Source organism: Nicotiana tabacum, chromosome 14, assembly GCF_000715075.1.
Source record: "Nicotiana tabacum cultivar K326 chromosome 14, ASM71507v2, whole genome shotgun sequence".
Taxonomy (NCBI): domain Eukaryota; kingdom Viridiplantae; phylum Streptophyta; class Magnoliopsida; order Solanales; family Solanaceae; genus Nicotiana; species Nicotiana tabacum.
In genome coordinates, this window is record NC_134093.1 from 111,654,711 (window position 1) to 111,671,006 (window position 16,296).

A 16,296-nucleotide genomic window follows, 5' to 3' on the forward strand; every position below is an offset into this window, starting at 1 on the left:
TGTGAAATGATTTATACAGTACTTGTATTTATACTCGAAGATTTTTTGGAAGCAAAATTCTGGTCTTTGTTGTTCTTCACTGTTCGCCCATCAGTTTGGCAGATGTCTATCGTTTTTTTTTTCCTCTTCTTTGTTTGTGATATGAGCACTGACAATTGATCATTACTTCATAACTGTACAGGTATTTCTTGTAAAAACTGCTAACAAAAATTAAGGCTAAGAAGAAGATTAAACACAGCAAGAGAAACGCATCACCGTTTGTAATGTGTGTGATAGTATCGTGAATGTAAAGAGTGTATTATTTGTCAATTCTTACAATATCCATGAGTGGATATATCCAATTTACATGAAAATAGTATCTAGCAATTAGCATGTGATGTTATCTCTCTGATTTGATACTAGCTTACGTGTATCAATTTTTACTGCCTATAATTTTATATCAGAACAAAGTGAACAAAAAACAATAGTTACAATTTTTCCCATATTGGGCCCGTACCGGTACGGGTTATCTGTGCCTAGTGTGTGTGTATATATATATATATGTGTGTGTGAGAGAGAGAGAATATTTTATTGTTACAACTTATGTTTTAATATAGCACTACATCTTATAGCAGCACTATACATTTTATTTTTAAATGTGTTATAGAGTGTTAGATGCCGATACTTAGACTCGATCGCTCCACATTAAACTCAATATTTAATTTACTAAGACCGTTAGTATGCCAGAGTGTCTTGCCAGTTAAAATCAAGAATGATGCAGGTTCTAGGTTAAATAAAGTGATAAAAAACATATCATAGGTTAAAATTAAATTTTCAATTGATCCATTGGTCAAGTATATGAGCAAAGTACTAATAAGGTGATCGAGAGTAAAACATCCAAGCGCGTTTTACACTACATTATGTGAGTGCCTTACATATACTTACATACTCTAAGTCATTTACACTTAGAATCGATCACTCCTACATTAAAACTCAACATTTAATTCTCTAAGGCCGTCAGTATACCCGAGCGTCTTGCCAGTTAAAATCAAGAATGATGCAGGTTCTATCGTTCTAGGCTAAATAAAGTGATAAAAAAAGTATATCCTAGGTGAACCGAATATAATTAAATTTTCAATTGATCAAGTATCCGAGCAAAGTACTAATAAGGTGATCGAGAATAAAACATCCAAACGTGTTTTACACTACATTATGTGAGTGGCTTACATACACTTACATACTCTAAGTCATTTACACTAGGATGCTCTAGTGTATGGCATGCTTGGATGATCGAGAATAAAAATATCCAAGTACTTTGCTCGGATACTTGATTAGTTGATCAATTAGAAATTCAATTGTATTCGATTAAAGTAGGATATGTTTTTATCACTTTATTTAACCTAGAACATGTATCATTCTTGATTTTAACTAAGAAGATGCTCGGGCATATTGACGGCCTTAGAAAATTAAATATTGAATTTTAATGTGTGAGCAATCAAATCTAAGTATCGGCATCCAGCACATTTGAAAACAAAATGTATAGTGATATAAGATGTAGTGCTATATTAAAACTTAAATTGTAGCAACAACAACATATACTCGGTCAAATCACACGATTAGGATATATATATATATATATATATATATATATATATATATATATATATATATATATATATATATATATATATATATATGTATATATATATATATATATATATATAGAATGCCTATAGAAAACTTATTAAATACATAAATATATACGTATATATAATATTACAATTTAGGATGTTATATCAATTGAAAAATTAATTAAATATCAAATAGTACCTATATAAAAAGTAATTTTGATCACTTGGCTAAAACCGATCGACTTCGGTTGGTTTTTTAAATAAATATTTTTTTAAAATTTAAAATTATATTACCGATCGATTTCGGTCGGATATGTCGTGGTCAAACGATCGAATGGTCGCTTAAAAGTACCGACCGGTGTCGGTAGGAAATTTTCAATTTAGATCTGCTAGTGACGGGCTTCTTCCCAGTTTCTCTCTTTTCTCTATCTCTCTTCCATCTCTCTTATTCTTCTCACCAGTCGCGATTTCACTTAAAACCCCACCCAAAATCAACTCCTATCTCCCTTCTCACCCAAAATCAAAGCCCCTCATCGTCTTCCTCCCTTTCCCCGCCACTGTTCCGGCCGCTGGCGCCACTCTTGTGCTTCCACCACTGCTTCCTCCGTCACCATAGCTCCGCCGACGCCACCCAATGCTATTATCACCCAAAATCAAATACCCTCTCTTCTATTTGAAGGTTAGTTATCTATAGTTTTTAATTTAGTAATTTTAATTCTTTCAATTGTATAAATTAGGGTTTAGTTAATATTTCATTAAATTTAGGGTTTACTCCTATTGATTATGTTTATGCTAGCATTATCTATGTTAGAAGATTATGATTATTCTAGGGTTAGTTAATTTTAATTCTTTCAATTATATTGATTATGATTATGCTAGGGTTTAGTGTCACGACCCAAAATTCCACCATAGGCGTCGTGATAGTACTTAGTCTCTAAGACTAAGTAAGCCGATTATAATTACAATCCAAGCCATTTTTTAAATAAAAACTAACAACGGAAATAATTACAAACAACCTCCCAAGACAAGTAATACTGAGTCACGAACTCTAACTAAATACATGAAATTATCTCAAGGATCGAATACTTATTACTGTTTGATTAATAATTAACAGTACAATAAAATGGAAAGACTTCAAGGGACTGCGACGACGAAGCAACTCTACCTTGAATCCTTACAATCATACTTTAACTCTATCCGAGTCCGATATCTCCAATACCTGGCTCTGCACAAAAATGTGCAGAAGTGTAGTATGAGTACACCACAGTCGGTACCCAGTAAGTATCAAGACTAACCTCGGTGGAGTAGTGACGAGGTACAGTCAAGACACTCACTAGTCTAATAACCTGTGCAATATAGTATACAAAATAATAGAAAAACAAATAGCAGTGATAGCAATAATAATCAACTAGTGATGTAAACAACAAGGCAGCAAAAACTCCATAAAACTATTGTTTAAACAGGTAATGAACACAAGTACAACCAATAATCAAGTCCTTCAAAATATATATCTTTCACCTATAAGTTTTTCAAATAAAAATATTTAGAATATAATCATTTCCAATAAATATATTTCGAATATACTTCCTTCAAATAAATATCTTTCCAATATAATTCTTTCGAATAAATATCTTTCAAATATAATTCTTCCAAATAAATATTTTTTGAATATAATTCTTTCAAATAAATATTTTTCGAATATAATTCTATCAAATAAAAGTCACCCTGTGATACCTCATTTCATAATCATAAAATACGGGTCTCAACCTACTTTCATATTTCCACGGCACCTCGTGCCAATATCTCTATCACAATCGTACGGACAACTCATGTGCCAATATCATCATCATATTTTTCCCGGCACCTCGTGCCCACATTTCATATCTGTTGCGGCGTGCAACCCGATCCCATATAACATTAATCATACATGTTGTGGCGTGCGACCCGATCCCATATAACATAATCCGCCTGGCAATAGCCACAGACTCCCAATTTCAACATAGATCAGACTATTATCAAGTTTACCGAAACAACAAGACAAGTTGCACAAGATATAAAAATAAACATAAGGAAAATCATAACATCACATGAAAATTACCAACGCAATAACCCTACATCATCACATAAAAATCACCAACACAATAACTTCACATCATCACATATCATCCCTGACAATAGCCACCCTTATCTCTCATATAACCACCCTTATCACTCCTATAATAGCCCTCCTTATCCCTCTGCCCTGACAATATCAATAGCCACCCTTATCGTGTGAGAAGACATGGGAGAAAATATATTATTGATATTGGATGATAAATACAATTCAATAAAATAGGTCCCTATTTATAGCTATACACTATAAGGAGATATTACTCCTCTTCCAATGTGGGACAGGACTACACTATACATATCTGTAAACTAATACTCCCCCTCAAGCCGGTGCATACACATCATATATACTGAGCTTGTTACACATGTAACTAATACGAGAACCAGAAAGAGACTTAGTGAAAATATCTGCTAGTTGATCATTCGACTTTACAAACTTTGTAACAATATATCCTGAAAGTATTTTTTCTCTGACAAAGTGACAGTCGATCTCAATGTGTTTAGTCCTCTCATGGAATACCGGATTTGACGCAATATGAAGAGCAGCTTGGTTATCACACACTAGTTCCATCTTGCTGATTTCTCTGAACTTTAACTCCTTGAGCAACTGCTTGACCCAAACTAAATCACACATCGCCATAGCCATGGCCCGATATTCGGCTTCGGCGCTAGATCGAGCAACTACATTCTGTTTCTTGCTCTTCCACGAGACCAAATTACTTCCTACTAGAATACAATATCCATATGTAGAACGTTTATCAAAAGGTGATCCTACCCAATCAGCATCTGTGTACCCAACAATCTGCTCGTGGCCTCGATCCTCGAATAGTAATCCTTTTCCTGGAGCTGACTTTATATACCGAAGAATGCGAACAACTGCATCCCAGTGACTATCACAGGGAGAATCCATAAACTGACTTACAACACTCACCGGAAAAGAAATGTCAGGTCTAGTCACTGTAAGGTAATTCAATTTGCCAACCAACCTCCTATATCTCATAGGGTCTCTAAGAGGCTCCCCCTGTCCAGGCAAAAGATTAGAGTTCGGATCCATAGGAGAGTCAATAGGTCTGCAACCCATCATTCTAGTCTCCTCAAGAATGTCTAAGGCATACTTTCGCTGTGAAATAACAATACTTGAGCTAGACTGCGCGACCTCAATACCTAGAAAATACTTCAATCTGTCCAGATCCTTAGTCTGGAAGTGCTGATAGAGATGTTGCTTCAGATTAGTAATACCATCCTGATCATTACCAGTTATAACAATATCATCAACATAAACCACTAGATAAATACACAAATTAGGAGCAGAATGCCGATAAAATACAGAGTGATCAGCCTCACTACGAATCATGCCGAACTCCTGAATAATTGTGCTGAACTTACCAAACCAAGCTCGAGGAGACTCTTTCAAACCATATAGTGACCTGCGCAATCTGCACACACAACCATTAAACTCCCCTTGAGCAACAAAACCAGGTGGTTTCTCCATATAAACTTCTTTCTCAAGATCATCGTGGAGAAAAGTATTCTTAATGTCTAACTGATAAAGAGGCCAATGACGTACAACATCCATGGACAAAAAGAGACGAACAAATGCTACTTTAGCCACGGGAGAGAAAGTATCACTATAGTCAAGCCCAAAATCTGAGTATATCCTTTTGAAACAAGACGAGCCTTAAGCCGATCAACCTGGCCATCCGGGATGACTTTGGCTACATAAACCCAACGACAACCAACAGTAGACTTACCTGCAGGAAAAGGAACAAGCTCCCAAGTGGCACTGGCATGTAAAGCAGACATCTCGTCAATCATAGCATGTCGCCATCCTGGATGAGATAGTGCCTCACCTGTAGACTTAGGGATAGAAACAGTGGACAAAGAAGATATAAAAGCATAATGAGGTGATGACAGAGGATGATAACTTAAACCGATATAGTGGGGATTAGGATTAAGTGTGGATCGTACATCTTTGCGGAGTGCAATTGGTAATTCATTTTATTTTTGTCGCTTGTTTACGGGATAGTGCTTGCGTAGTGACTCTTAGATTATAGTGGCTTTGGTGAACAATGGTAGGGTAAGGCCTTGTCCTCTGAGGTGTCAGCGTGGGGGAGGGGGCACGGGGGGTAAGAGGGCTAAGGGAGCTACTAGGCTGAGAGTGGGGTCTTGGAACATAGGAACTTTGACTGGAAAATCTGTAGAGTTAGTGAAGACTCTCGAGAAAAGGAAAATTAATTTAGCTTGTGCACAAGAGACTAGGTGGGTAGGAGATAAGGCGCGAGATGTAGGCAGTTTCAAACTTTGGTATTCTAAGAGGGTGGGGGGCATGAACGAGGTAGGTATATTGGTTGATAAGGACCTCCATGAACTAGTGGTGGAGGTTAGGAGGGTGAATGACAGGTTGATGATTATTAAGCTAGTTGTTGGAGGTTTTACTTTGAACATAATCAGTGCATACGCACCACAAGCAGGCTTGGATGAGGAAGTCAAGAGGCGTTTCTGGGAGGATTTGGATGAGATGGTATGTGGTATCCTGCATACTGAGAGGCTTTTCATTGGAGGAGATTTCAACAGCCATATTGAAGCAACGTCGGGGGGAGTATTATGATGTGCATGGTATGGTGGCTTTAGTTTTGGAGATAGAAATGGAGTAGGAACGTCTGTGCTAGACTTTGCTAGAGCATTTGATTTGGTGATAGGGAACTCGAGTTTCCCGAAGAAGAGGGAGCACTTGGTCATATTTTGGAGTTCGGTGGCCGAGACTCAGATTGATTATTTACTCTGCAGGAAGTCCGATAGAGGTCTTTGCACGGATTGCAAGGTCATCCCAATTGAGAACCTTTCGACCCTTCATAGGCTCCTGGTCATGGACCTTGAGATCACGAAGAGGAGGAGGAAGAGGGAGATGTATAGCCAACATAGGATAAAATGGGGAGCCTTGACGGAAGCTAAAGTGCATGAGTTAGGGTTCAAGCTGGTGACTATCGGGGCGTGGAGGAGTAGTGGGGACGCAAGCGCTATGTGGACCACGACTGCGCAGTACATTAGGGAAGTCGCGAGAGAGGTATTAGGGGTCTCAAAGGGTTACTCTGGTGGTCACAAGGGAGGTTGGTGATGGAATGGAGAGGTTCAAGGAAACGTGAAAATCAAGAAAGCAGGCGTATATGAAGCTAGTGGAAAGTGTAGATAAGGAGGACAAGAGGGCGAATAGGGAGCTTTATAAGCTGGCTAGGAAAGAGGCAAAGCTAGCAGTTAGGCAGCCAAGACTGCAGCTTTTAGTCATTTGTATGAGGAACTCGAGGTCCAAGGTGGGGATAAGAGGTTGTTCAGGTCAGCCAAGGCACGAGATAGAAAGGCACGTGACTTGGACCAAGTGAAATGCATCACGGATGAAGAAGGTAGAGTTTTGTTGGATGAGGAGCTTATACGTCGGAGATGACAGACCTACTTTCATAGTCTCATGAACGAGAAGGGGGACAAGAGCATTGTACTGGGTGATTTGAAACTCTCCGAGAGTCGTTATGACTTTGGGTATTGTAGGCGGATTAGAGTGGATGAAGTTGAGGGGGATATGTATAAGCTGATCAGGGGCAAAGCGACCGGGCCGGATGAAATCTTGATGGATTTTTGGAAGAGTGCGGGCAAGGCAGGCTTGGAGTGGCTCACTAAGTTACCTAATGTTATTTTTAGAACGCAAAAGATGCCTGAAGAGTGGAGGTGGAGCACGATGGTTCCTGTATACAAGAACAAGGGTGATATCCAAAATTGCAATAACTATCGGAGTATCAAGCTGCTTAGCCATACTATGAAAGTCTGGGAGTGAGTGGTAGAGCTAAGGGTGAGGAGGAGTGTGTATATTTCCGAGAACCAGTTTGGGTTTATGCCGAGGCGTTTGACTACAGAAGCTATCCACCTTGTTAGGAGATTGATGAAGTAGTATAGGGAGGAAAGAAGGACATATATGGTGTTCATCGACTTAGAAAAGGCGTACGATAAAGTTCCGAGGGAGGTTTTGTAGAGATGTTTGGAGGCTAGAGGTGTACATGTTGCCTACGTTAGGTTGATTAAGGACATGTTATGATGGGGTTGCATCAGGGGTCGGCACTCAGCCCTTTTTTGTTTGCTCTGGTGATGGACATACTGACGCGCCACATCCAAGGGGAGGTGCCGAGGTGCATGCTATTTGCAGATGATATTCTATTGATTGACGAGATGAGATATGGTGTGAATGCGCAATTAGAGGTTTGGAGGTAAAACCTAGAATATAAATATTTCAAGTTGAGAAGGACCAAGATAAAATACTTGGAGTGTAAGTTTAGTGGCGATACTTAAGGAGGGGAAGGGGAGGTATGGCTGGAATCGCAGGTCATCCCTAGGAGAGGGAGTTTTAAGTACCTTGGGTCAATTATTCAAGGGGATGGGGAGAGTGATGAAGACGTCACACATCGTATTGCGGCGGGATGGATGAAATGGAGACGGGCTTCTGGTGTTTTGTGTGATAAGAAGGTGCCACTGAATCTTAAGGGTAAGTTCTACAGAGTGGTGGTCAGACCTACGATATTGTATGGAGCTGAGTGTTGGTCATTCAAGATTGCGCATGTCCATAAGATGAAGGTAACAGAGATGAGGATGTTGATAGGGATGTGCAGGCACACCAGGTTAGATAGGATCAGAATGCGGTTATTTATGACAAGGTGGGTGTGGCACCTTTTTATCACAAGATGCGGGAAGCATGGCTTAGGTGGTTTGGTCATGTGAAGAGGAGGAGCACAGACACCTCGATGAGGAGGTGTGAGAGGTTGACATTTGAGGGGCTACGGAGAGGTAGAGGTAGGCCAAAGAAGAGGTGGGGAGAGGTGATTAGGCAAGACATGGCGCAACTTCAGCTGACCGAGGACATGACCCTTGATTGGAAGGTATGGAGGTCGAGAATTAGGGTAGTAGAGTAGGTAGTCTAGAGTGTTCATAACAGTAGTATTGGCATGCAGTCTCGCTTTCTATTGGTAGTAGGTTTTTATGACTAGCTATTGTTTTCTTTCATTGTTGATCACCTTACTGTCTTGTTGTTTCTATTATGCTTTTATATGGCTTTTTGGTATTGTCCCTTCTTGTGTATTTTTTCATTAGTGTGGTACTCTGCTTTCCTGAGAGAGGGTCTATTAGAAACAGCCTCTCTACCCTCACAAGGTAGGGGTAAGGTTTGCGTACACACTACCCTCCCCAGGCCCCATAGTGTAGGATAATATTGGGTATGTTATTGTTGTTGTTGTTGTTTCTGTTTATTTTATTTCAGATAGTAGCATAGGTGTTTTGTATATTCTACTAGTGCTCATACACTTGTGACTCCGGGTCTTGGGGACATGATAGTAGACACTTGATGGCTTTTGAGTATTTATTTCACCGTACTTTCTCTTTTATTAGTTTACGCTTTACTTTATTAAATTTTCCACTTTTCATTTACTTAATAAATAAAAATCAACTACTTTGGAATTATTAAAAAGAATAAATACATGTCTAGTTCACTGTTGGCTTGCCTAACGGTGACGTTGGGTGCCATCACGACCTATAAGGGAAATTAGGTCATGACAACATGGTGTCAAAGCACTAGGTTCATGTAGGTCTCACAAGTATGAGCAGGCCTAATAGAGTCTTGTTGATCGGTGCGGAGACGTCCGTACTTATCTTTGAGAGGCTATAGGGTGTTAGGAAACTACTCTTTCTTCATCTCCTATCGTGCAGTTGATATTGTGCTAAGTATATTTCTCTTATTCTCTCACAGATGGTGAGAACGCACATGGTAGATGTACCCCACCTAGGAGGAGCTGATCCCCCTATTGCTAGAGGCCGAGGCAGAGGGAGGGCTCCATCTCGTGGTAGAGAACGAGGTCGTCCTAGAGTTGCTCCAGTTGTGCCACCAGTGGATCTAGTGGAGGATGCCATTATTGAGGAGTAGGGCGAGGTTCCTGCATTGGAGCCAGCCCCAGTAAATTTCATGCCCGCACCAGGATTCCAAGAAGTCATGGTTTGTATGTTGCGGGTCATGGATTTTATGACTAAGGCTAGTTTATTTCCAGCAGACCCAGCCACATCTCAGGCGATAGGGGGAGCAAAGAACCCTACTGTTCAGGCTCCAAGGCATGTAGCTTCCGTATATCATACCCCGGGCGCACTACCCATGGGCGGAGCTCAGCCAGTTATAAAAGCTATACCTGAGCCCAAACCAGCTACGGCCGGCGAGCCACAGAAGCTATTGGATAGGTGACCATGCTACATCCTCCTGTCTTAGGATGTGAGCGACATGAGGATCCCCAGGATTTTATTGATCATTGCAGGGACAGACTGCACAACATGAGGATATTGAGTCCCACAGGGTGGACGTTACCTCCTTTCAGCTAGAGGGTAGAGCCCGTAGATGGTGGAAGTCCTATCTTCTCGGTAGGCTAGTAGGTTCTCCTCCCTTGACTTGGCATCGGTTTACACGCCTCTTTCTGGATAGATATATTCCACCCTCTTAGAGGGAAGAGTTGCGATTTCAATTAGAGTAGCTACAGCAGGGTCAGATGTCGGTGACCGACTATGAGACGAGATTCTCTGAGTTGTTTCGCCATGCACTTAGGATACCCCCCACCGATGCATAGAGAGTGCAGAGGTTTGTTTCGGGTTTGCACTTTGGAATCCAGGCCACTATGGCCTGAGAGGTTGAGATATGGACTTCTTGCGAGCTGGTTGTGGAGATAGCTCGGAGGATCGAGGGTGTTCGTCAGCATGGACGAGAGTAGACTCCGAGGGACGAGCGGTATCGATATTCTAGAAGGTTCAGTGGTCCTCCGTCTGGGGGGAAAGGTCAGTTTGTTAGGGGTCAGTCAAGCAGGCCCACATATCCAGTATCGCCGCCTCCTCGGGATACTCCGGTGCATCTCTATTTCATCGCCATTCAAGAGAGCTCCTATAGTCCACCAACTATTTAGGGTTCCTCCAGTGGGTATTCGGGCCATCAGGGATAGACTTCAGGTTAGCAATCCACTGGACCGATCAATGGAAGAATTGATCAAATCCATGCTCCCGAGTGTTTTGTACTTTTGTTCCTCTCTCAAAGTAGCGTCCTCTCCCCAAAATAGGTTTAGGTTGGTTTTTATATGAGTTGGGGGTATCTTGGGGTCAAAATAACAGAGTCCCAGTCAAAGTAGGACAACTCTGCATTACTAGTGCCCAGGGTAGTGTGGGGCGCTAGCACTGGCGCTGGGTTTGTTGGGCATTCTGTTTTGTGCACCACAGGTAGCATCCCACGCTACCTGTGGCTCTCAACTGGGCACTGTTGTCGTTTCTTCCCATTTGCGCTCCAATTCGCGCACTTTCATCCCTAATCGCATCCAAATGATTCCTACATATAAAAATACCACAAATTAGTTCAAATCATTATATTATACATCTGAAATCTAAAAGTCATGAGCACAATGCGGGGCAATATACATAAAAATATGCATACGTTAAGCCGAATATCAACACCCTACACTTAGACTCTTGATCTTCCTCGAGCAATGGAACTATATTAACACCCCAAAACGTAGCTCTCACTATGAAAGAGCAATTCACATTGAACTCAATCACATACTCTACCTTTTGACTATGGTCGATACCGACAATCAAGCATGAACACACAAATTTTACATTCTTCCCATTGTTAGACTCTACCAAGTATACACAATGCGATTCAACCAACTCAAACAATCTCTCCACAAACACCCTACCTCAAGAGACGACTCGTTACCACTAAGCATCCTTAACTCACACACTCACCCAACAAAAGAAGAGTACAACATCACCAATCCTTCATGAGACCAAGTGCCCTCACCACAAGAAAAAGAGTGAATACAGAAGTAGCCCATACGTTCAAATATGCCATTGAACATAAATTAAGTACATCACAATATTGAACAAAATTCACTCACTCTCATAAAGCATTCATGTGCATCACGTGGTCGTACCATAAACATGCACGTAGTGTACATCTCTACTAATCTAAGCTAGCCAAATCTAGGATTAATTAGGACTATAAGGTTGTAATGTAGGTTGAGGTATGGGTAGGATACATTTAGGAATAGTGACTAACCATCCCAAGCAATTTAATACACTACACTCACAAATCGAGCACATCTTCTTCTCAACCAATTCACTTGTCATACACCATATATAACATAGCCCTCTTTTCAATTAGGCACCTCTATATTTCCACTAGCATGAATTAGAAGGATTAGGAGGTGTGTGTGTTTTCTACAATATTTGAACTATTATTATTTTTCTTCGTTCTTGCAATATTTTTTCTTTTTCTCCCCATTTTTCCTCTTTCTTTTCTCCATACGCTCCATACATTAAGTTTCATCGGCTAGTGACCTTTTGTTTTTCACAATATTAGTGCACCTAAAGAGCCCTTCCATGGTTCCACTCAAAACTTACTCCCCAATCCCGCACCTTACTTCTTTTAGCGATTATGTACCTTTGGAGGTAAAGGTTCAACAATCTCAAATTAAGAACAAAATAGGGATACAACTTGTAATGTGGGTGCCAAAGAAAAGGTCTATAGGCTCAAAGGGGCTAGCAATGGAAAATTTATTTTTAAGTGACAAGCACATCTATGATCAAGCAAGAAACGCCTACGTCATCTCCTAGACTAGCACAACTTAATGCTTTCACTTCGATTAACACATGGGGCTCCTAGACTATTTAGGATAGCACAGAATATCACCAATCCTTACATACACATTACACTTGACTCAATCAAGATGGTTTTGTTCGAATCTCAAGTCAAGCAAGCATAGTGAGTTGATAATATTTAAGCAATGATGCACTAGGTGGCATACAAGTCAACCAACTGAGAAAGAAACATCACAGAGTAGGCTACTTAATTTACTTGGGCATTACAATTCAAATTAAATATTCAGGAAGACAGAGCGCATGCCATAGTTTAATGTTCCAACACCCAACATGTCAACAGGTACCTCAGAGCACCTCAGTCTTCTCCCTATCCTACTCCTTAAAAAAATATAAAAAACAAAACACTCGGTTCGAGCTACACCCTTGGAAAAGAATCGGCATCCAAAGAAAAACCAAGGATACTACCTAAATATCCTAAAAAGAACAAAAGAAAATCTTTTTGGTATTTGTTTAATCACACGTTAATCCCTCAAGAAAATTGTCCAGCAGGTCCATCATCGGGAAAAGTCCATGCTTTTTCTAATTTGTTTTTTCTTTTTTCTAGCTAATTAGACTATGTAAGTTCTAAACGAAGCTAAAAATAACAATAAATAAAAATTGTATAAAATTACAAGTCAGGAAGTATAAGAAATTCAAAACAAAGTAGTGGAAAGAAAGAACTCTCTGCTAGTCGGAGTCCACCTCCTCAGAATGGCCATCAGTCGTAACTCTGGTCTCATTATCATCATCCTTTCCTAAGGGTACCAAAGCCATGGGCCCCGTGACTTCATCACCAATCTCATCCTGAGTGTTCTCATCCTTAGAGAAGTGAATGAGACTGCCCAGTGCAATTCTCAACATATCTTTGGAAGAACTGGATAGATCATTTCTCAGATGCATACGCTCCTCATCTGACACCCCTAGCTTGCTCATTATCACATTGAGGGAACTATAAAGATACTTGTTGAAGTTTTCGTCCCTCTCAGTCCTCGCAGATTGGCTTAGCTTTGATGTGGACTCCAGTAAGGATGTAATGTCTAGCAATGCCTTTGGTTCCTCTACTACCTCATCATAGCCAGGGTACTCCAGTACCTCACGGGATAGCATGTACTACGTCAGGAGGTTTCCAAAGAAGAACCTTTTGATCCTTTGCCCAAAGCAGGTGCAGGACATCTCCCCGAGTATGGTCTCACCCATATTTATGGGTCTCCCAGTCATAAAAAAGAATACCACACACACTCGAGCTCGAGTGCATTTGTTGTTGTGTTCAACTGGAATGAGTCAGGCTTGCACAAAATTCTGCCACACTTTGGTAGTCTTGCTGAAATCAAAGTGTATTCGCCTTTAGCTCTATTCCACTTGGCATTCGGATCGGCGCACTGCTTATATAGGAGTGGCTCATCCCATAAGTAGAGCCTCACATTATGTAGAAATATTCTTCTATTATCAGGTGTCAATTCTAGTGGCATCACCCCACTTGCAATAAAATTCACGTAGTCTGCCTACCACATTGCTTCACATGAGGTCATTACCAATAACTGATAAATATTTCCTTAATCGAACCACCCTCATCCACATGGTTCCGATTTTCTAATCTGGACAAGTGATCAGCCACTTGATTCTCTGTTCTTTTCGATCTCGGATCTCCAAGTCAAATTCTTGCAAAAGGAGGACCCAACAAATCAGCCTCGGCTTGGCATCTCTCTTTTCAAACAGATACCTTATAGCTTAGTGATCCCTGGAGACGATGATTTTGGTTCCCACTAGATAAGTTCTGAACTTGTGAAACGCCCACACAATTGCAAGCAACTCCCTTTTAGTGACAGTGTAGTTCATCTGGGTTGGATTCAGAGTTTTGCTCGCTTAGTAAATGTATTGAAAACTTTTATCCCTCTTTTTCCCCAAAATAGCTCCTATTGCGACGTCACTCGCATCGTACATCAACTAAAATGGTTGCGCCCAGTCCGGGGTAATGATAATTGGCGCAGTCACCAATTTTTTCTTTAGCTCCTCAAATTTTTTCAGACAAGCATCATCAAATTTGAAGGGGATATCTTTCTCAAGATGCCTGCAAAAAGGAGAAGAAAATTTTGAAAATTCTTTAATGAAACGACGATAAAAACCTGTATGGCCCAAGAAACTGTGAATGCCCTTGACGGATGTCGGTGGGGGAAATTTTTCAATCATCTCCATCTTTTCTTTGTCCACCTGCAAACCATTTTTGGACATCTTGTGCCCCAAGACTATACCTTCTCGTACCATGAAATGGCACTTTTCTCAGTTTAGCACCAAGTTTGTTTCTTCACACCTAGCAAGCACTTTATAAAGGTTCATTAAAAATTTATCAAAAGAAAACCCAAACACAGAGAAATCATCCATGAACACTTCTACAAATCTTTCAACTATGTCATTAAAAATAGCCATCATACACCTTTGAGAATTCGCAGGTGCATTACAGAGACCAGATGGCATTCTTTTAAATGCATACGTACCATAAGGACACGTAAATGTAGTCTTCTCTTGGTCCTCTGGGGATATAACAATCTGATTATACCCCGAATAGCCATCTAGGAAACAGTAGTATTCCTGTCCAGCTAATCTATCAAGCATTTGGTCAATAAAGGGGAGGGGAAAGTGGTCCTTGCGGGTGGCATTGTTTAATTTTCTATAATCTATGCAAATTCTCCACCCAGTCACAATTCTTGTGGAAATAAACTCATTATTTTCAATAACCACTATAGTCATCCTCCCTCCCCCCTTCTTAGGTACACATTGGACGTGGCTTACCCATTTGCTATCAGAGATTGGAAATACAATACCTGCATCAAGCCACTTAATTACTTCTTTTCTTACTACCTCTTTCATGATTGGATTTAGGTGGCATTGTTGCTCTACACTTGGATTGTGCCCTTCCTCTATGAGGAATGAAAAAGGATGGACTAATGCCTCTAATCTCAGACATCGTCCACCCAATTGCTCTCTTGCGCCACACATCACTCTTAACAGCTTTTCTTTCTACCATCTAGACAAGTCAGAGGAAGCAATAACTGGTGGAGAGTCAGAACCACCCAAATACGTATATTGAATATGAAGGGTCAAGGGTTTAAGTTCCAATTTTGGAGCTTCTTCAACCAACGGCTTTGGAGGAGGCCCACTTGGCCTATTTAGGGGGCTCAAAAGGATTCAATCCATGTATGTAGGCACACGATGCATCTAGTATATACATCATCTCCTCAACCTCGTCATCAATATCCAAGCTGTCGAACAACATAAGTTCTTTCTCTAGAGAATCGTCTATATATACACTCGTGTCGATAAGTTGCTCATCCACCTCCACAATAGATATCATAGAGAGTTCCTCATAATGGCGAAGAAGTTGGATTGCCTTGTAGACATTAAAAAAGCTTCCTCATTGTCCACCCTCAGAATCATTTTTCCCTCTCTCACTTTAATAATTGCATCATATGTAGCCAAGAGAGGTCATCCCAATATGATTGGAACTTGTTCATCAGCCTTATAATCTAGAATAATGAAGTCTGTTGGGAAGATAAATTTCCCACTTTGTAGCAACACATCTTCAATCACTCCTTCAGGGTAGGCTATGGATCTATCAGCTAGTTGCAACATCACAGTGGTTGGTCTTGGAGCTCCCAGACCCAACTGCTTGAACAAGGTCAAGAGCATCAGATATATGCTTGCCCCCAAATCATAAAGAGCGCGGCCTACATCAATATTACCAATCCGCACAGGGATGGTGAAGCTACCAGGGTCCTTAACTTTTGAGGGAGCTTGTTTTGGACCCTCGAAGTGCGCTCCTTAGTAAGTGTAATTGTCTCGAATCCAATCAATCTCCTCTTGTGAGCCACTATATCTTTGATGTACTTAG

At 40.5% G+C, this 16,296-nt stretch overlaps 1 protein-coding gene across 1 annotated transcript; it reads left to right on the plus strand.

The window, feature by feature from the left end:
- Positions 1-6,045: 6,045 nt before the first annotated feature.
- LOC142169095 (uncharacterized) lies at positions 6,046-6,834 on the plus strand. Its single transcript, XM_075230302.1, has 2 exons — positions 6,046-6,247; positions 6,419-6,834. The coding sequence occupies exons 1-2, from the start codon at positions 6,046-6,048 to the stop codon at positions 6,832-6,834; spliced, it is 618 nt and encodes a 205-aa protein (XP_075086403.1).
- The last annotated feature ends 9,462 nt before the right edge of the window (positions 6,835-16,296 follow it).

What these genes read in the sequence shown, in the direction of transcription:
- LOC142169095 (XM_075230302.1), top strand. Translation starts at nt 6,046, where the DNA reads ATGAACGAGGTAGGTATATTGGTTGATAAGGACCTCCATGAACTAGTG. An exon ending in TTTGGATGAGATGGTATGTG is followed by an intron (nt 6,248 to 6,418) that starts GTATCCTGCATA and finishes ATTTGGTGATAG; the next exon opens with GGAACTCGAGTTTCCCGAAG.